This window comes from Corvus moneduloides, chromosome 24, assembly GCF_009650955.1.
Source record: "Corvus moneduloides isolate bCorMon1 chromosome 24, bCorMon1.pri, whole genome shotgun sequence".
Taxonomy (NCBI): domain Eukaryota; kingdom Metazoa; phylum Chordata; class Aves; order Passeriformes; family Corvidae; genus Corvus; species Corvus moneduloides.
Window position 1 is genome coordinate 886804 of NC_045499.1, and position 21275 is coordinate 908078.

The window sequence follows — 21275 nt, forward strand, 5'->3', positions numbered from 1 at the left end:
AGGGAAGCTGTGGCTGCCCCTGGATCCCTGGCAGTGTCCAAGGCCAGGTTGGACGGGGCTTGGAGCAGCCTGGGACAGTGGAAGGTGTCCCTGCCCATGGCAGGGGGTGGGACTGGGTGATCATTAACATCCTTCCAACCCAAACCATTCTGGGATTTGATGATTCTAAGGCAGCTCCAGCCCTTCTGCTGCTGGAGTTTACCCTAGCCTGGCAGTTGGAGCACTGACTGCATTTGAAAATTTATATATTTTTAAATTTAAGGATGCATTTTTGTGTATCTGTTTTCAGCAGCTGAGGAATAACTTTCTGTCAGTTTTCTCTCCAGCAGGAATTAAGCAATCACACAGTTCAGTCCCTTGGGTGATTTATAATTGTTTCCAAAATGACAACCACTTCCCAATTTCTCAATGAGATGGTGTTTGGCTTCACAACCGAAAGGTTTGGAATCTCCTCACGATGTAATGACCAAGCAGGAGAAGGGTGAGGCAAGTGATCATTTCCAAAGGGATTATTCCTGATAGGTGCCCTTGATTTTCCACACCATTTTCTGCTGTTGATTGAACTTTGAAAAATAAATATAATAATAAAAAAAAAAACAAAACAAGAAAATACCACTAATCTTTAATTTCCTGTAGTTAACTCTGTACCACTCTCTCTACCCATGAGGAGGAACTTGTGGAGCCAGAGAAGACATCCCCAGTGCCAAAAATGCCCTTTTTTCCTAACAAATAATTCCTGTTCCTCCCCCTCCAAACACATGTGGGGGCTGAACAACAAATCAACAATTTTCCTTCAGCAGGGCTGGAGACTTTCACTGCTGTTTGTGCCCTGTGCCCAGCCATGCTTCTGTCACATTTGTGCCTGACTGCATGAAGGGTTTGAAAATAAATGTCCTTTATCTCTTGTTTGGGTGGATGTTGCCCAGCTCTGAGAGGAAGAGCCAAGTGGCAGCCTGCTGCCTTTCAGTGCTTGTGTAAAATCCCCTGCTGGGCCTTCCAGTACCACTGCAAGAGTTGTGTTAAACTGGATTTGGAGCCAGGGGAGGAGGCACGAGGTGGTCAGAGGGATGGAGCAGCTCTGCTGTGGGGAAAGGCTGAGAATTGGTGGTGTTCACTCTGGAGAAGAGAAGCTTTGAGGTGACCTAATTGTGTCCTGTCAGTACCTGAAGGAACCACGAGAAGGATGGAGAGAGACTGGGGACAAGGGCCTGGAGTCACAGGACAAGGGGAAATGGCTTCTCACTGCCAGAGGACAGGGATAGATGGGATATTGGGAAGAAATTCTTCCCTGTGGGGGTGGAGAGGCCCTGGAACACCAGAGCAGCTGTGGCTGCTCCGTGCCTGGCAGTGTCCAAGGCCAGGTTGGATGAGGCTTGGAGCAACCTGGGCTAGTGGAAGGTGTCCCTGCCCATGGCAGGGGGTGGAACTGGGTGATCATGAACATCCATCCCAAACCAGTCTGAGATTCCATGATTCCAGGATATTTTTGATATTTTGATGCCTGCTGGGTACCAAGTGATGTGACAGCCTCGCTGTATGATCCCAGAGAGGAGAAAGCAGCTCTGCCATCATCCCCAGCCTTTGCTGGGAGAAGTACCTGACTCAGGTTTCTCTGGGATGGGACCAGTCAGATCTGCAGCCCCAGCCCAGCTTCCCTGCTGCTATATTTATTTCCTGGGTGAGTGAATTTGGAAAGGAGGAGAACAATAATTTAGCTTTAATCTGCTGCTGGCATCACATTTCAGAGAGGAACTGCAAGGTTTTAAGAGAAGTTGGCACCAAGACCAGACCCAAGGAGGATGGTGACACCTTTTACTCTGGGATGGAACAAATCCTTCCTCCCTCCCCAAAGCTGTTGATCAGCTGGTTTCCCCCTTGACACCCCACAGCCACGTGGCCTTCACAGTTTGCTCCAGCACAAATAAATAACCTGCTGGAAATGAGTATTTTTGTTTCCTTAGAAAGCCAAACTTGGCTCTACGTGGCACCAGTAATGCGGCAGCTGCGAGAGAGGAAACCACTAAACCCCCCCACCTGCTCCTGCTGGTGTTTAACAATGGCTCAATAAAACAATATCAAACAGTTGTTAATAACAAAACCTCAGGAACTGTTCAATGGGATGTTCCTTATTTGCAAACCCCTGGTTTGTTTCCATGAGAAGTAACACTATTTCCTACTCATCCCTTTTTTTCCCCCCTTCTAATAATGACTCTAAACCCCTGTTGTCCTGCAGCCAGCCCTGGCTGCCCTCCCTCTGCGTGAGGTGCTGGGGGGACAAGGACTGTGCAGGGCCGAGCACTGGGAGTCACAGTGTCCCTGGAGCAACCACGGCTGGGAGGGAAACCCCAGCCCGGCACCAGCTCCGTGCAAAGAGTTCTGCAGTGCAATGATGCCCTGAGGAAGAAAGGGCAGGACTGGTGCCCAGGCAGCTCAGGAGTCCCAGGTGGGCAGGAACAGAGTCCAGTGTGGTGCTGCTGGCAGGGGTGTGTCAATCCCAGTCCTGCTGCTCTGCTCCTGGGCTGGACTTCAGGAGTCCCTTCGGTGCTTCTTCTGTTCATGGTACTCAGTTATTTTCTGCTGGAAATACGCTGTGGAGGAGAAAAGGTCATGGGTGGGGTGCTGGTGTTTGGAATGGGGGATACAGGGCTGTGCAGCCCGAATCCTGGGAAGTGTTTGTGCCCCAAACTGTGCTGGGTGATGGACAGCTGTGCCCAGAGAGGACGTGGGGTAAATGTGGAAATGAAGTGTCCAAGGCAGGCTGGATGGGGCTTGGAGCAGCCTGGGACAGTGGAAGGTGTCCCTGCCATGGCAGGGGGTGGAACGAGATGCCCTTTAAAGGTCCCTCCAACCCAATTTGTTGGAATTCTGGAATTCTATAAGTCTGTGAAATGGGGGTGGTTGCAATGCTACCCATCCCTCTCACCCAAAATAGGCTTTATTATGCTGGGTTAGCCAGAGCTTTTAACCCATGTGTTCACTCCTGTTCAGTTTTGTGTTTCCCACCAGCAAGGAAGGGAGAAAGCAGCAGACCCAGAAGAAAGCCAGAATGGTGACGTAGACTGGGAATACAATGAGAAAAGAGGGATTGTGCCATCCCTCTCTCCCTGCCCAGGTCCAGGTTTGCCCTATAAGGTCTCGCATAAGGGCAGAGAAGCAGCACCTGAGGCAGTGCCAGCCAGGAGCCCCCCGGGCGTGGTGGCAGATCCCAGCCCAGGATGTCTCCATCCACCAGTACAGTTTTTGGGTGGCTTCCTCCACCTCCACTGCCCATTTGTCCTTGTCCCAGGCTGGGAGGAGGCTCAGCTCTGCCCTGTGCCCTGTAAATCCCCGGGAAGGGGGAAGGACCAGCCCTGCTGCCACAGAGCTGGGGGCTGAGCTGAGTCAGGCTCCCGGCAGCTGCTGCTGTGCCCAAGCCAAATGTTTGTGCTGCTGCTGCTGCTTGTTGGCCTCAACACAGAGCTCCCAGTGAGCCGGCCCCAGCTCCAGGCGAGTGACACAATCTAAAATGAATCACAGAATCCAGAATTCCACACTGGTTTGGGTTGGAAAGAACCTTAAAGCTCATCCAGTTCCAAACTCTGCCCTGGACAGGGACACTTTCCACTAGACCTGGTCACTCCAAGCCCTGTCCAGTGTGGCCTTGGACACTGCCAGGGATGGGGAGTCACAATGAGGATTTTTTATTGCTTGACAGGGATGGAGAAATGAGGCCATTGAGAGCACACAGGATCTGCTCAGTGCCCGGAACACCCTCAGCTTGGGCTGCATCCCATCCCTCACCAGGCACGAGGTGTCTCTGCCCCTAAACCTACCAGCCCAGGGTTCCACAGAGCTCACCCCACTGCGGGGGGAGGAGAAACGGGACCTTACCTTCCTGTGGGATCCTGCTCTTCTCCGCTTCCTCAATAAATAGGGAAAACATGTTGGTCTTCACAAACTTTTTCACGAGCCTGCGGCAGCTCTTGGAGGCGATGGCCTTGCAGAAGGCTCGTTCCTGGAAGCTGCCGGAGCCGCTCCTGCCCCACTTGATGTAGGAGGCGTAGTGCCCCACCAGCCGCACAAAGAAGTGCACAAAGGCTTCGGACACCAGGGCGTTCACCTGCTCCGAGGCTGGAAGGGGACACGGAGCACAAGAGGTGGGGATGGCACCTCTGAACACAGACAGCATGGCCTTCTTTTAACCTGGTCTGGGTTTGCATCCCAAGGAATGATTTGCTTAGAGCCTCCCTCTGCCACTAATCAAAGATCAGACTAATTTTGCTGAGGGAACCCTGGCTGTGTTGCTTTCCAGGGTGGCAGCATCTTAGCATTCTAAATATTAGCAAAAATCCATTTTTCTAGCAGAATGATCTGTTCCTGCTCTCATGTTTCAAAGAACAGAGAAAAAGCCAAGGGATTACCCCTGCAAATAGGGAGAGAAACATCCCAGACCACGTGCCTTTAGGAAAACCCCTTGGCTGAGGTCTGTAGCCATGGAGAGGGCAGATCAGGGCTGTTTTACCATGACAGACATCCTTACTGTGCACGTTGTTGTTGTTGTTGTGCCTGTTCAGAGATACCAGCATCTCGTTCTGCAGCTTCCCGGGCAGGATCTCCTCCTCATCACCCACCTGGAAGGCAATGGGGCCATGAAGCACCAGAGGGAACCCAGCTCAGGGGGCCGTGGGTTGGTGCAGCCCATCAGGGGGGTTTTCAAAGCTCATTAATTAATTATCGTCATAATGTGCTGCAGAGATGTGGGTGTGGGGTATCCCGTGCATGGATCCTGCTGTTCTGGCTCAAAAGCCAGGTGCAGTGGCTGCAGACATTCCCACATGGGGCATTTCCCCTGGGTGGGTGGCACTGAGATGGCTCTGCCCCCAAAATCATAGAACCACAAAATCCCAGATGGGTTTGGGTTGGAAGGGATTCCACCCCCTGCCATGGGCAGGGACACCTTCCACTGTCCCAGGATGCTCCAAGCCCCGTCCAGCCTGGCCTTGGACACTGCCAGGGATGGGGCAGCCCCAGCTGCTCTGGGCACCCTGTGCCAGGGCCTGCCCACCCTCACAGGACAGAATTCCTTCCCAAAATCCCGTCTAACCCTGCCCTCTGGCAGTTTGAAGCCATTTAAAAATGTGGAAGCTGCCAGGTAGCTGACAGCAAAGGAGAAAAGGCCCTTCCTGGGGTTACCTAGGCCACCCCCAGCCCCACCCCCACACAGGGAGCACCTACCGCCCGGATGATCTTCCCTTCACAGAGATCAACTATCAGAGCCTGAAAGAGAGCAGGGAGTGACCAGGTTTAGCCCTGCCAAGGCATCTGGCCTTCCTCCCACCCATTTTGGGATGGGACTGGTGTGGCACCAGCCCGTGAGGGTGGCAGGAGAGGGATCAGCCCCTCTCTGCTGGAGGAACCTGGGCAGGGGGACCAGCACATTCCCCACAGGGCCAGCTTTTGCTGCAGGTTTGGCAGCTTGTCCCCACACAGCTTTCCTCTGTTTCAAGGCTGGGGTGACCCCAGAAGCAGCTCCTGGAGCCACAGGGGCAGGGCAGCTCTCCGGGGAGGGTGGAGGTACCGCCCCAGGCACCAACAGGACGGGACATGGAAGATGCCCTCATTTCCAGCCTCCCCGAATGGGAAAAGGGCACAAGCAGAGCCTCCAGCCCTGGGGCCGAGCCAGAGCTGGGGACACGGATTAACCGATGGCTCCATCCAGCTGCCCTCCCCTCGGGATGAAATACCTCCTCCATTGGCTGCTCCAGGACCCGCTCCAGGTGCCGCATCTGGATGCCGACCATGAAGGGCGTGGGGCAGCACACGGTGTCCAGCAGGCACTCGGGGACCACGGGGATGTAGGTGTGAGCCCAGGTGAAGGGGTACAGGAGAGCAGCCACGGCATGGATGCACTGAGACAGGACACTGCGGGACAGGTGGTGATACCATGGTGGGGACAAGGGAACGTCCCACCTCGAGCTCTGCTGTGTCCTGTGCCACTTCAAGGGCATTTTTATGGGCATTTTTATGGGCAAGAGATTGGGACTCACCTCAGCTCCTCAGCAAGGAAAATGAGCCGTCGCTCCAGCATGGCAGAGGCGAAGATGTGCAGGATGAGTTGAGGGCTGAGCCGCTGGAGCAGAGCCTGGAACTCCACATGCTCCAGGTGGGCATCCACAGGCCGTGTGAGCTCGATGAGCTGCCAAGGAAGAGCCATGGAACCCCAGCTTAGGGGGGACAATGCTCCCCCTGTCCTGCCCTGGCTCCCTGAGAAGGTGATTTGGAAGCAATTAATGACCCAGTGTTTGCAGGACCCACCGTGTCCATGTGCAAGGGACAAACCCCGTCTCATCCTGCCAGGAGATCCAGCCTGTGCAGCGCTGAGGACTCAGGGAAGCCGTCGGTGATGTGCACTGGGGGGCTCTTTATTTGGGCACTGGATTTTTAACCCAAATGCCTCATTTCTCCAGTGCTCCCAAGTCCCTGGCAGGGGGTGGCAGGGACATGTCCCATCTCAGTGTCTGACAGGTCACCTGTGACCTGCCAGGAAACGGAGGAGTGGGGAGGGCATGACAAACCCTTCCTCTAAAGCCTCTCTGGCAGGGTCAGCCTGGCGATTCGTGGCTAGGATGTCCCACAACTGAGGGCTCTAATAGATATTTGCAGGCAGGCTGGCTACTCAGCTGCCTTTGCCCATGACAATTCTCCTGACCCCATTGATCGCCCTGTGGCAGCCGGACACAGCGAGTACCTGAACCGTGCAGCTCATGACACAGTCCTGGCCCCTCTCCCCATCCTTCAGGGGTGAAGCCCCTTCTCCCTGTGCCTTTCCACCAAAGCAGCATCTTCCAAGCCAGCAGCATCAGGCTTGGCTGGGCCCCACAGCCCCTTTCCAGCACAAATCCTGCCTCATCCCCAGCTCTCAGCCCATGCAGCACCCAGGATTTATTTCCCCTCCTTTCCTGGTCTCAGTGATCTCCTTGCCTTGCTCCAGCCCCTGCCCAGAGCCCCACAGCGCAGCTCTTTCAAAGAACATCCTCATTCTTCCTCTCTCTGGCAGCCCAGGCCGTGCTCCCAACCATGGCCCTGGGCCAGAGCATTGAGCAACCTGCAAAGCCTTGCACAAGCTCCCTGGATGAAGAAATCGCTTGGATCACCAGCTGCTAAACTGCTCTAGAGGAGGGATCCTGCTCTGAGGGCCTCCCTGGCAGGGCACATACATGGGATGCTCAGCATTAAGGATATTTTGCCCAGTGCCAGAGCGGATCTTTCCTATTTTTCCAGCTCGGCTTTGCCACAAGAGAAAGAAAAAGCAAATGAAAAGGCTGTGCCCGTGCGAGTCTGGGCCGTGCGTGGGCACGATGAGATCTTCTCATCCCTGCCTGGATCAGATCTTTTCTCCACAGGGAAGAGCTGGGCTTGCCACACACCTGCACCTGCCCGGGGGGCTAAACCAGGCAGGAATCAAGGCTGGGAGCTGAGCACAGTGGTATGGAGAAGAGTAGAATCATGGAATCATCAGGGGTGGAAAAGCCCTCTAAAATCAGCAACTCCACATTCACCAGTAACCCCCATCCCCAAGCGCCACATCCGTGTGGTTTTTGAACACTTCTAGGGATGGTGATTCCACTACTGCCCTGGACAGGCTGTGCCAGTGCCCGACCACCTCTTTTGGGAAGAAATTTGCAGCCCCCGACAGCCCTGGCACCACTGTGGTCCCCAGCACTGGCTCAGGAGCAGGAGCAGCTCCCAGCCACTGGCACAACACCCCCCTCCCAGCCCCTGGCACGAGATCCCACTCTGGCATCAGGGCGGTGCAAGTCCCGGCACGGTGTCCACAGAGGTTTTTGTGTGGCAGTTCCAGCTCCAGGCTGGGGGGGCTGCAGAGGATGCAAAGATGGGGCAGCATCCCCTGGGGATGGGCTCCATCCTCACCCTCACTGCTCTCCTCCCAGATCAGGAGGGAGGTAACAGCCATATTCCCAAGGGATGAGGCCGCTGGCAGCCTGACCCACCCTGCCCTGCTCCAGTGAGCTCTCCTGGGTGCTGCAGGTGTGGAGGATGCTCCCGGACACAGCCCCGGCTCCTCACGTTGCAGCAGTCCAGGAGGTGACCCCGGGTTCCCCACCAACCTCTGTGCCCGACTCGGGGATGAAGCTTTTGATAGTGACAGTCTTCCCTGGAGCTGGGAAGGGCGATTCCCGAAGGCCCTGCATGAAGGGGTAGATCACTGCCATGGAGATCTGGCGCCTCTTCTCCACCTCGTCCAGGATCTGGGGGAGAAAGAGGTGAGCCAGGAATGCCCAGCAGACAAAGGAGCAGTCGCCAGGGCCACCACTGGGCCAGACAGGGCCACCACGGGGCCAGAGCCACCACGTCCCTACCTTGGAGAAGAGCCCAAAGCAGCCCAGGCAGCTGATGATGCAGAAAACCTCAGGGAGCCGGACACCACGCCCGGATGGCTGGAAGAGTGTGAGAAAAGGATCTGAGCATCTCCCAGCCCCCTGCACCAGCTCCATGCTCTCCAAAGGGATCCTCACTTGCTCCCCTCAAATTCCCAGTCACTCACTGGGGGATTTTCAGATCAGGGGCCGGGACCAAGGCTAAGGATGCAGCTGATGCTGGAAAAGCAGAGGGTGCCCAGAGAAGGTGATTTGGGTGCCTAAGCTGTTCATAATTCTGGTACAAAGTCCTTTGGCATATTCCCAAACTCTCCTCCCACCCAGACACGTTCTCCAAGACATCCTGCCCCACCATCCTTGGGGTTAATCCTGTCTCCTGCTACAACAGGGGCCATCAGGATGAGTTCTCTGGCTTTTTTCCCCCTTTCCAACTGGACTACCCTGGGTCTGTTTGCTCTCTGCACTGTCAGCCCTCCAACAGCCTGAGCTCAGCCCTGGATGCCGAAATGGGAAGGTTCACCAGGGTGAAGGGATGGTGGGATCCAGCAAGACCCCAGGCTGTGGCACAGGGATGCCCTCCTGGATTTATGTCCCTGTTTAAAGCAGCAGCCAGGGAAGACCATCGCACCTCAGAGTCCCTGAGCTGGTCAAACCCATGAGCTGCCGAACAGCCACTGCTCAGATGCAGTTTTTGTGGGGATGGGGCTGAGGGCTCCCAGCTCCTTGGTGCCTGGATGGCTGCATTCCCATCCTGATCCCAAGTGGGATTTTCAGCCACCCTGACCACCTCAGACAAGGGAAAGGAGCCAGGGAAACTGTGGAAACCAGGGGGGAATCACAGAACCGTTAAGTTTGGAAAAGCCCTCCAAGTCCAAAAGTCAGCTCAGCACCATCACATTCACCCCTAAACTGTGTCCCCAAGTGCCACATCCACATGTTTTGTGAACACTCATTGTTTCCTCCATCCAGCATCTGACTGATGGCTCAGCAGAGAGCTCCAAAACCCTCTTTGGGTACCCTCTTGCTGCTTGTCATCACTTTGGTCAAGGCCAAAGGGGGCTTCTGAGGCACGTCCCCAAGAGCTGCACTGTGGGCAGGTCAGGAGGTGCTGTGTCCCACCGTGGGGAGGGGGTGACACCCCCGATGGGGGTGGGGTGGGGAGGGCTCACCAGCAGCCGCCTGCAGTAGCCGATCTTCCTGCTGCCATCCACGTTGGTCAGGACAAAAGAGAAGGTTTCACTGCAAGGAGAGAAAACACGGGCTGGGCTGGGCTGGGCTGGGCTGGGCTGGGCTGGGCTGGTCCTTCCAGCCCTCAGGAGTCCAACAGGGGTGGGGGCCCCAGCCCAGACCCTGCAGTGGGGCAGGTACCTGGTGAACTCCGTGACAGGGGCCCAGTTGTTGCCGTCGGGGAAGCAGAAGAGGGGGATGGCTTGCAGGAGACGCTCCTCCTCCTCCTTCTGGCCCTTCAGCAAGTTCTCACGCTGGAAGGAAGCGATGCCAAGAGTCAGGGAGATGGAGGGCCCCCATCATCCCCAGGGACGGGGTGGGGTGGGGTGGAATGGGGTCTGTCCCAAAGCGACCCCCAGCTCAGAATGATGCAGAAGGGGTGTGCACATGTCTGGACAAGCATCTCCCAAAAATCCAAATTTTGACTTTCACCCATGGACAGTGAGGCAAAGCAGAGGCACCCTTGGCAAACTGGGATCTCCTCCTGTGCCGCCTCCCTGAGGTGTGATTTCCCTGCTGTGGTCTCCCCTTTTGGAACAGGAGGCCAAAGACAACCCCTGGGAGTTTCCTCCTGGGGTTTGTGGCCCTGGGCTGGGATCATGGGGAGGGACAGATGGTCCCAGCAACCCCAACCCGGGGCAGGCAAAGCCCTGGGGTCTGGGGCTGTGACTCAAGGGCATGGGGCACTTTTCTCCTTCCATGGCTTTAGTGATGGGGAAGGAACAACATCCCCTTCTCCCCTAAATGTGGAACACGGATCTTATCAGAAACACGGCACTAAATACCTTTGGGAACTGGTAGGTTATCTTGGGTTCATAATGTCCATCTGGCATCTTCTTCAGCGACACCACCACCAGGTACTCGAAGAAGAACTGCCCAGCCGAGTAGAAGACCGAGCTCCGCTCCCCCGGCTTCCCCTGTGGCACCCGCGGGGGGGTGTTTTCTGCAGCAGAGGCCCCATCTTTTCCTTCTGAAGCCAAAAAAACCCCAAAAAATCAGATCAGAGTGCAATGAAAGGTGTGAGGTGTCCTGAGGGCAAGGGAGGAGTTGCAGAGTTACACATGAACTGGCTAAAGGGGCTGGAAGGAACCAGGTCCTGGTGCCCAGGACTTTTGAAATATGAGCAGCTGGGGACATGAAAAGGAAAGAGAAAGGCTTTTATGAGTCTTTTAGGGAAAATCCTAAGAAACCCTGAGCCCTCCTTTGCCCCAGCCCAGCGAGGGCAGAGGGATGCCCAGAGCGAAGTGGGCATGTGGAATGAGGGAGAGCAGATGGGCTCTGCATTAAACATCTGCAGGGAGGTGTGGGAATGTTTGTAACAGTTAATTTTATTCCCTTAGGGGAAGTAAACAGCAAACAAACAGCCCAGATCTTGTTCAAGCACCCCCAAAAGCTCCAGTCAGATGAATCCCAACCTCTCCCTGCCAGACGTCCTGGGAACTGCTGATTGCAAATGAGCTACTCGAGGGTTTTCCCTAAACCACAGCTCCCAAAGCAAAGCAGTTGCCTGAGATTCCGCCCCAGCTCTTGTCGGGCCGGTTGGGGAAGGCAGCTGGGAAGCGTCAGCTGTCACACCCTGAACAGCCAGGAATAGGAGGGGGAAGAGCCCCATCCAGCATCTCCAAGGGCCCTGGGATGACCACAGTGGGACAGTGAGACCCGAGGGCTGGAAAGGAGCTAAATGCCGGACAGAGACTGCAGCCAGGCCATGCCACAGCTCTTCCCTCTGCCAGAGGCCACTTGTGCCTCCCTTTATCCCTTGTTCTTGGCACAGAAACTGTCCCATCTCTGATTATGGTGGGGAGCTGGAGCAGAAAAATTGAGCTGCTCTTTTAGGAATAGCAAAGAAAAGAAATAAGTGGCTGGATGAAATAACTGGCTCTTGCAGTTTGTCCCCAGATTGCAGAGTTCATCCCTGGGTTCTTCTGGTTGTGCCACAGCTGGCTAGGGCTGAGAGGTGACACTCACAGTCCCATCATAGGATGTCCCTTCCCAGGGACCAGAAATGCCTTTCCCAGCTCGGGGTCGGGAAATGTTCAAAGCCACCCCTGCGTGCACCCTGGGGCTGCTCCACCCCACATGCAAAGTCCTTCCTCTTTCACAAGGTGAAATTAATCCCAAAGAGGTTCCTTTGCAGCAGGGGAAGCCTGGGAGTGTCCTGAGGATGAGACCTGGCTGAGGACACCTCTGGTTTCTCCTCGTTGGGGATCATCCTGGACCTGCCCAGCGAGGTGCTCCAGGCCAGGGAAAAGGTTGACAAGATGTGCATTGCTTCTCCTGCTCTTCCTTGGGATGCTCCAGCACTGGCTTTGCTCTAGTCCCATGTCTGACCCAGGCAGGAGGCTGCTGTTGGGGGCACCCCAGGGAACAAGGCTGTGCCATGGGAGGGCTGCTGGTGTCCCCCATCTGCGCTGGACGCTGGCATTGGTTGTTTTCCCCTCACCAGGGCAAGATGAAAGTCCAGTTAAATCCTGCCTATCCAGTCCCATCCTGCATTTCAGAGAACACCAGATGTGCTTTCGAGCAAGGACTGGATTTGCATCTTTGTCTGTGGGGTTTACAAGCAATCAAGTCAAACCCGCTGCTCTGGAGAGCCTGGCCATGCCAGGCCATGGCTCTGCCTCGCACATGGAAGTGTGGATCCCCCAGCAGTGCTAGGTCTGCCTGCAAAGCCCTCACTGGCAGAGCCTAAACCCCTCCAAGACCACAGCTCCCCATCCCTGGGCTGGAAGATGAGCTCCAGGGATGTATGGAGTGAACTGTCAGGCAGGCTGAACATCAGAGAGCCCAGCGCAGCCCCAAACCGGCAGGATTCAGTGCCTCATCTCCCGGGAACATGAGCCAGGGTCACAAGAGCCAATGACTCTCCCATAGCCCGTGCCAGGAAGATTCAGGGACAACCCCCAGACCCCCAGCAGTGGGAGCAGCCCCTGCGAGGAGGGGAAGGAGGAGGGTGGCCAGGAGGGCTCTCGCGGCTCCCGGATGGAAAGTGGCTGCCGGTGACGTGGATCTTCACCCTTCCATCCACCGGGCACGGAGAGGGCAAAGGCTGCCGTGGGCTTTTCTTATCGCCGAGGGCTGTGCTCAGCCCCACTCTGCTTGTGGCACAACCGGTTTGCTTTTCCCGGAAAACTCCCGGGCTCTGGTGTGCCAAAGTTTCCCGACCTGGTTGGCGGGGGAGCTCAGCTTCTCGTGCCGCCTAGCTGCCCACCTGCCCCAGTGGAGAGGAAATGGCTTTCGCTTTATCAAACCTCTTCTGCTGAGCTGGGAACATCGAGCGCACACGGAGCCAGAGCCAGACGGGGAGGGGAGAGCAGTAAGCCCCCCCAGATCCACAGGCTGCTCCAACTGCTTTGTTCTGGCAGCCAGAAAACTCCGATGATCCCTTCGGTATCTCGGAAAAGCTCATAAATCCCAAAGGACCGATTTCTGCACTGCCTTCTGAAGGCTCTGCAACACCCAACTGTCTTGAGGGGCACCATCTCCCTCGTGGGTCCCCCCATGGAAGCCCCCAGGGATGTCCCAGATGCCATGCGCCGGCATGACCTGCGATGCCTTATTCAGTGGGGATGTGGGGAGGTAGGGGATCTGTGGGGTCGCCCCTGGGGCTGGGGTGGGCTCAGCTGGGAAGGGGTGGGCTCCCGGGGGATGGACGGGGTGCAGCTCTCGGGATGGGCTGAACCTTCGGGACGGGCTGAACCTTCGGGACGGGCTGAGCCCCCGAGAATGGAGCAAGAGATGCGGCGAGTCCCGGGGCAGCCGGCCCGAGCTGGGCTCCGCCGGGGGGGTGCGAATGAGCAGGGCTGGAGGGACCGAGCCGCTGCCATCTGTTCGGGAACGTCCCCGCTCCGACGGCAGCCGTCGGCTCCCGCAGCCGCGGCACTGGGGATGGACCTGTCCCGACGCCGACACCGACCCTGACACCGACACCGACCCTGACACCGGCACCGGCACCTCCCGGAGCCCCTCTCGCCCCTCACCTCTGCGGCCGGCGCGCCGCAGGCTCCGTCGGAAGAAGTTGCCGATGGAAGCCATGGTGGCCGCGGCGCGGAGTGGCCCCGGTGCGGTCCCGGTGCGGTCCCGGTGCGGCCCCGGCCCGGCCCGGCCCGGCGGGGAGCGCTCGGCTTCCGCCCGCCGTGCTTTCGCTTTCCCGGGGGAGGAGGGACGGCACGGGGCGGAGAGGAGGAGGAGGAGCGGGGAACGGGGCAACACCTGGCACCGGCCGGGCACGGGGGACTCGTCCGGGGAGTGGGGGCACTGGGGCACGGGGTGGCCCGAGAGAAACGGGCGTGGGGGGCCCGGGAGCATCGGGAATGAGGGGAGCAGGGAGCCGAGGATGCCAGGAGGAACTGGGGATGGGGGATCCGGGAGTACACAGGACAGGGGGTAAGGGAAGAATTGGGAATGGGAGTCCTGGGAGCACTGGGGAGGAGTCGAGAGCACCAGGCAAGGAGGTCCTGGGAGGAACCTGGATACGGGAGTTCTGGGAGCATCGGGAATGGGGGAGGAGGGAAGACCTGGTTGCAGAAGAGCAGGGGCACGGGGGTACTGGGAGCACCGGGATCTGAGAGCACGCGGGCACGATGGTCGTGGGGACAAGCGGGAATGGGGGAGCTGGGAACACCCCGAGTTATAAGGATGCCAGGAGGAGCCGGGCATGGGGCATCCAGGAGAATCGGGCATGGGGACACGCGGAGCACCGGACACAGAGGGACCTGAGCATCCCCTCAAACGGGGCTGGGCACACTAGTAGGCAGCCGGCACAGCCTAGGCTGGGGCACAGGGCACGACTGGGCACAGGGTGGGAATCGGGGCATGGACCGTGGGAACAAGGGGACAAAACAGTCATTGCCCACTGCCACGGCATTGCCCAAACCCTGCTCCAGCCTCCCGGCCTCGTCCAAGCCCTTTTCTCCCTGGGCCCCCACCAGTGCCAGGACCAGCGCAGCCTCTGCGGAGTCGGAGACGACACTGACCCGTCCCCTGCAGGGTACAGAGGTGTTGGGGTCTCTCGCTCTGCAGTGAGATGGGCACTCAGCCCATCACCCGCTCCGGTGGCTCCACAGCGCTTCATTCCCAGTGCCGTGGGCTGAGAGCTCGTCTGGCCGGGTTGAGCTGTACCTCGGGCTGGCGTTTCTCCACCGGTCAGAGGTGTATCCTCCCTCCTAGAGATACTGAGAGGTGTTTCGTCCAGCTCTTGGGCTGGAGGCCGGTTGCCATCCTCCCTCGTTGCAGGAAGGAAGCGCAGTGTCTTGTGCTGCGATCCGGGGGTTTCCCTGCCTCGGGCACGCCCGGGCACTGCGGAGCTGCTCGGCTTTGCCGGGTGGTTTCACTGCTCCACACGCACCACGGGGAAAGTCTCTTTAAAACCAATGTTATCTTTAAAAGCACAATCCTCCTTTCCCGTTCTCAGCCTGTCCCCCAATATTTGCTCTGCTGTTTTTGGGCAGTGCTTCTGCAGTAATTAAGATCTGTTCCAAACCATTCCTTGATCCGAAAATTGAAGTCATGAATACCTTCTATGATCCTAATTAAACACACAGAGGGACCTTGGGCACAGCTATCGGTTATTGGACTCCAGGTGTGATGAGCTGTGCACAGTTCTCTGCCTCAGTGCCAGCATGGGGCCGTTTGCAGCTGTAGAGCAGATTCCCTACACCAAATGTCCTCATCTTTTTTATTTTGCAACACCTCCCATCCCTCTCCCTTTCCCGAGTGTGGGCTGGAGCTCGAGGATGGGTTTGCAGACGCTAGAAGTGGCCTTCACCAGCTTGCAGAGGTGGCGGATGCTTCCAAACTTCGTCCCCACCGGGACACGTGCCTCTGATTCAGCCAGGATGCTGCCTCCTCATTGGGGTTATCGGGGAATTGCTGGTCCAGGAGTCATTTTTCTGGCTGAGTTTGAGTGGGTGGGAAAGAATTTGTGCTTCCCGGAGGAGAGGACAGCTTGTTTGTTTGCGTACAGGGCTTGTTCCCAGAACAAATTTCCTCTAGGCACAAAGGGAAAGGAAAAGTTAGGGGTTTTCCCCTCGATTTTGCAGGAATACGCACGCTTCCGTGGAAACTGGCGCCACCTTAGGAAAACAGCTGCTGCTTTCAGATAGAAGAAAACCCCCCAAATTCTTTGATTTCATACCCATAAACACTGGGGTTTTTTCTGCTTTCTCCCTTTAAGGCAAGTCTCTGAGTGCGATCCCGCCTCGATAACGCCGTGATTCCGCTCAGGCGGCTTCTGTGCGGGAAGAAAAGCGCCGTGTTCCAGCCACAAAACCTCCCGCTCCCGAGGAAACACTGTCCCTTTGTGCCATGGCACAATCCAGCAAACCTTGCGTTGCTGCGAGAGGTTGAACTTCTGAATATTCCCACTGAAAGCTCCTTTCTGCGGGAATCCGGCCGCCCACCGGGACAACAAACAGGCGCATTGTGGGATCCTGGGGGCCGCTGGCCACCGCGCGTCCCCCGCTCGCCGTCGCGCTGCTCCGCGGCCGCTGCCAAAGTCGTTTCGCTTCCCTGACCAGCCGCAGGGAGTTTTGTGTTTGGCTGTTTTTCCCTCCTCGAAGCCGCGGTGCTGCTGAATACGCGCTGGAGCTCGGTTTCTGCAGGCTCGGTGCGCTCCCACCGCGGGGAGCGGGAGGGGAGCGCTGGGAGTGTCCGCGGGGCCGCATCGCCTGGGACCGGGCTGTCCGCACGGCTCGGACCCTGCTCGCATCTCAGCTTCCTCCTCCTCCTCTGGGCTTGCAGCCCTCGCCTGACCCCGGCGCTTCTTCCCTCCTTCCCCATCCCCTCTCCGGGTGCCGGAGGAGCTCGGGGGCCGCGTGAGCCGTTTCTGCTTTGCCCGTCGCCTCCAGGCTGGATCGCGGCTTGGAAACGGAGGATGGAGTGCAGTCGCAGCAGCCCCGGCAGGGAGGCCACCGAGGGCAGCCCGAGGATGGTGGGGACCCCAACGCCCTCTTTCCCAGCCTTTCCCAAGTCAGGGAGTTTCTCCCACTGGATGGCGGCATTAGAGCAAAGAAATCTCTCCGGGAGAGGGGACCTCCACTGGACGGACTTTTCCCTTCGGTTTTCTGGCTCTCGGGAGATTCGTGCTCGGGCCGAGGATGTGTGGGTTCAGCACACGGTGTTTGCACCGTTCCTGCCGTTGATGCTTGGCTCTCTGCCCTCTTCCGTGCTCCGTGGTCCCTCCCAGCACTGCAGAACGGGTGCCATGGAACATCCTCTGCCGGCTCCTCTTTCCCTGTGGGTGCAGAGTGACCTGCTGGGGCCTCAGCTGGGACACCCTGAGCCATGACCAGGAGCAAAGCAGACCCAGATCGGGCAAGGAAAAAAGATGTCATCCCTCATGGTACACCAAGCACATCCCTTATCCCCCCAAAGGCCTCCTTGTTCCATTGCTGGGGTGCAGAGACCCCCATGTCAAAGTCACACACCCAAAATTTGCCCGTTTTTACACGGAAAAAGATTTAGGGCCCAATTTTTGCATGGTGGTTGTAGAGGAGGCTACAAAGCTCCCAGGGACTGGAAAACAAAGACAATCTAGCCACTTTTCCTTGTACCTCATGGTTTTAACCCCAAGAATTTCAATCCACATTTGGGATTTCATGAACGTGGTGTTGGGGAGAGGGGCCTGGGCAGTGCTGGGTGGACAGGGAGGGTTCATGCTGGGCTGCAGCCCCTTTGCAAGTACAGTGCAGGGCAAGTGCTACGAGGCTGTTTTCTGGCCAGGGGACATCTCAGCTTACAGGCTCCCAGCTGGGCTGGCATTGCTGTTGGCATTTGGGCAACCACAGATCACAGAATCACAGGAACCCCTGAGCTGGGAGACACTCTCAGGGATCATCCAGTCCAACTTCCAGCCCTGCACAGACACCCCAACAACCCCACCCTGGGCATCCCTGGCAGCACTGTCCAAACACTCCTGGAGCTCTGGCAGCCTCGGGGCTGTGCCCATTCATTCCCTGGGGAGCCTGGGCAGTGCCCAGCACCCTCTGGGGGAAGAACCTTTCCCTGATCTCCAGCCTGACCCTCCCCTGACACAGCTCCGTGCTGGTTTTGCTGAATTCTTTTCCCTGCACTCTGAGGTCAGGTCCATGCAGCACCACAGGTGGGAGCCATCCCACAATGCCAATAAGCAGGAGCATTATTTTGAATATCAGCCTGTGCTGCTGCTGCACCTGACCTTGGCAGCTTTTTATTTTGTAGTAGTTCCACAAGGAGCAGGAGCTCAGCTACACTGACAGTGTCCTTCCAACAAGCAACATTTCCTGCTCTCCCTGACACAGACAGGAGTGACCTTCTGTGGCCAACACAAACCTTTTTGAGAACTCAGTGACAGGAGGTCTAAGCTTGGAATAATTCAGGGTGTTCACTCAAACAGCACGGATGTAAGAGCAGCAGCAATCGGGGTTTCAGTCCCACATTCCTCCAGATCCTTGATGGAATACTGCTCTGGATGAAGTGGTTTCCTCCATTCTCAACACAGCTGCATCCAAACTACAAATCGCCTGGAAAGGGTCAAGCCACAGAACTCTCAGGTGTAGCCTGGGATCTTCCCTAAGGCCTCCTGTGATGACCCAGGGATTTATCCTGGGTTAAAATGCCATTTCCAGGATGTTTTGCCCTTGGGAAGGTGTTTCAGGGGTCAGTCTCCTGCAGGATGCAGAGCCTGTGGTGATTTTCCATTGGGATGCACCTGTCTGGGGCTCCCGGGTATCTGATGCCCCTTTTCCAGCTCACTTCCAAGGGCTTCTCCCTTCTCTTTGTCTCACAGGTTGAATGAGCCCTCAGCTGAGCAAGGAAAACTTGTGACATGTCTGGAAGCACTGGGGTCCCACCTCCTGGGTGGCTTTTAAGTCCTGGGCATTCTCACCCTGAAGCCCAGTGGAAAGCCCAGTGCTGGGGTGCTGGGGACACTGGGGACACTGGGGACACTGGGGAGGGAGGGGTGGGGTGATGGTGCTGGAGGTCACGGTGACTTGTCCCAGGGATCACAGGATGATGCTAGAAAGGGCCAGGGCAACTGGTGGGAGCCGGGTTTGTTACTTGATAAAAAATGGGAGGAAACCGGGGATTTTCCAAGGTAGTCCAGAAAGGAAAAGGCACAGAAATCAGAGGGTCAGTTCTGCTTCTCAGGAGCACGGGGTGAGAATCCACAGGAGTGGGCTGCAGGACCCCACACCCACTGGTGACCCTGCACCTTGTCCCATCTCCTTCGAAAAGCAAGGATTTGCAGCTTGGTGCAATCCCTGGGAGCTGGAGGGTGCGAGGTGAGGAAGACCCCCCCCAGTTACACTGGCAGGGCTCCCACCCACGACCCCAAAGTGAGCTTTAAGATTTGCTAATCTCGAAATATTGTTGGCACTCAGAGCACTGATTTACTGCGTGTTTTGCCACAGCAAGTTCTTTCCAAAAGGCCATTCTAAGTTTACACTGGGGCTGCTGGGATCAGATAACTGGCCCTGGCAGCTCCCTCCTTGTCCCCCCCCTCTCTCCTGGTTGCCGTGCTGGGGTGTAAAAGAACCACCCCACAAGAAGACCTAGCCAGGGTCACAAACAGCCTAAAGGGTGTTTTCCCTTGTGCAGGCACTGGGGTGGGACTGGGTCACGGCCTGGCTTGCGGGAAGATGTGAACTTTTGGAGAGTCCCAACGCTTTACTGTGAAGTCACAGTGCCAGGGACAGAAAAGAGCCATCCCTGGTGCCCAGCCTGGCCGTGTCCACCTCCCTAGGGCTTTGCAGGTCCTGAAAATAAATCAGCTTCTCACCTTCAGTGCCAGCCAGGGCAGGCAACAGCCCTGCATGTCGCTTGGCATTCCTGCAACGTTTGAGCACCCCAAGGGATCCTGAGGGCTTTACAGGTGCTGGGCAGGAATGACGCCTCTGGCCACCACTGCCCCGTGGGATCCCGGGGCATTTCCAGCCTGCAGAAGGGATGGGTTCCCTCGGCGAGTTGGCCGTGTCACAGAGCAAAGGGCGGGTCCCTGCACCCAGCTCGCTGTGCCATGGAATCCCAGAATGGTTTGGGATGGAAGGGACCTCAAATCTCATCCTCTTCCACCCCCTGCCATGGACAGGGACACCTTCCACTATCCCAGGCTGCTCCAAGCCCCATCCAGCCTGGCCTTGGACACTTCCAGGGATCCAGGGGCAGCCACAGCTGCTCTGGGCACCCTGTGCCAGGGCCTCCCCACTCTCACAGGGAGGAATTCCTTCCCAATATCCCATCCATCCCTGCCCTGTGGCACTGGGAAGCCATTGCCTGTGTCCTGTCTCTCCATCCCTTGTCCCCAGTCCCTCTCCAGCTCTCTTGGAGCCTCTTTAGGCCCTGGAAGGGGCTCTGAGCTCTCCCTGGAGCCTCCTCTTCTCCAGGTGAACACCCCCAGCTCTCCCAGCCTGGCTCCAGGGCAGAGGGGCTCCAGAGCCCTCGGAGCAGCTCCGTGGCCTCCCCTGGACTCGCTGCAGCAGCTCCAGGTCCTTCCCGTGCTGGAACCCAGGGCTGGAGGCAGCTCTGCAGGTGGGGGCTCAGCTGAGCGGGGCACAGGGGCAGAATTCCCCTTCCCCTGCTGCCCACGCTGGGGGCTCAGCTGAGGGCTCGGGGGGTTTCTGAGGCCCAGCGCACACAGCTGGGGCACATTGAGCACCAACACCCCAAGCCCTTCTCCCAGGGCTGCGCTCAGATTTTGTGTGACTGAGAATTTCTCCTCCTTCTGAGGAGTCAGCACTTGGGAGGCAGAAGACCCCCCCATCTCTTCCTCTTGTCTCTGGACCCCTTGGGGTCTCCCCCACCTCCTAACCCCCAGGAGATGGGTAAGAGCCAAAGCCACCTCCAGCCTCACCCCTGGCTCTCAGTTTCCTTGGTCATGTCCAGCTGAAGGTTTTGGCCTTTCCCTCCAATTATCCAAGTGTCCCTTTGGCATTGACTTGCACATGGACAAGGAGGATGAGATTGGAGCATCTTCCACGGCTGCTTTTATTGGATCAACCGATCAGCCCCCATTTGTTCTCTGAGCACCACGTCTTGGCCCAGCTGCTCTGGAGGTGTTTTGGGGAAATGCTTCCCCCAGGGATGGCACGGGGCTGTCACGCTGTGCTGAACAGGGACAGGGCAGGGAGCAGCTCCTGGGTGCCCTGACCACGGCACTCAAGCCCCTGCACCTCGAACAGGGCTGGGCCCAGCTGCCTCTGGGGACACCAGGAGCTCCAAGGACCAGGCATTCCCAAAGCTTGGCTGGGAGGATTTCACTGTCTGGAGGGTTTCGGCCAGCCCCGGCATGGGGACAGCCAGATTGAATGTCCCCATGATGCTCCCTGGTGGCAGCAGGGAAAGGATGCAGCTGGGCCCTGTTGGACAACCCAAACTGGTCTGTATTCCCAGTTTACTGGGACTTGGAGGAAGTCACTGGGTTTTGGGGATGTTCCAACCCCTCTCATAGCCCCTCCGACCCAGCAAACTCTCCAGAGAGGGGGACAGAGTAGGGAAGTTCTCAAATAAAGGTGTTTGGGTTAGAGAGGGTTGTGGGATGGGCCCGGGACATGCTCCCATCAAGGGAGCAGATCCCGTTTGCTTCTGAGAATCCTGGGAAGGGACAGCCCTTCCCAAACCCCCTGGACATGGCAAGGTGCAGACAGCCCTTGTGGCCACCACCACACTGGCCTCAAGGACTTCCTTGGGATA

The 21275-nt window shown here is 57.3% G+C and overlaps 1 protein-coding gene across 1 annotated transcript; it reads right to left on the minus strand.

The window, feature by feature from the left end:
• Positions 1–1687: 1687 nt before the first annotated feature.
• Positions 1688–16340, minus strand: DENND2D (DENN domain containing 2D). The gene is made up of 12 exons (XM_032132725.1): positions 13586–16340; positions 10391–10575; positions 9747–9859; positions 9548–9617; positions 8361–8438; positions 8109–8249; positions 6027–6175; positions 5724–5901; positions 5215–5256; positions 4520–4610; positions 3871–4110; positions 1688–2588 (listed from the first exon to the last, which is right to left on the minus strand). Exons 1-12 carry the CDS (start codon positions 14286–14288, stop codon positions 2527–2529), a joined length of 2052 nt encoding a protein of 683 aa, XP_031988616.1. The 5' UTR covers positions 14289–16340; the 3' UTR covers positions 1688–2526.
• Between the last annotated feature and the right edge of the window lie 4935 nt (positions 16341–21275).

Coding starts and splice junctions, on each gene's coding strand:
- DENND2D (XM_032132725.1), bottom strand. CDS start 14,288: ATGCCCGATTCTCCTGGATGCCCCATGCCCGGCTCCTCCTGGCATCCT. Junction 8,250..8,360: donor GCTTTGGGCTCTTCTCCAAG/GTAGGGACGTGG, acceptor TTTCTCCCCCAG/ATCCTGGACGAGGTGGAGAA. Junction 5,902..6,026: donor TTCCTTGCTGAGGAGCTGAG/GTGAGTCCCAAT, acceptor CCTGTCCCGCAG/TGTCCTGTCTCAGTGCATCC.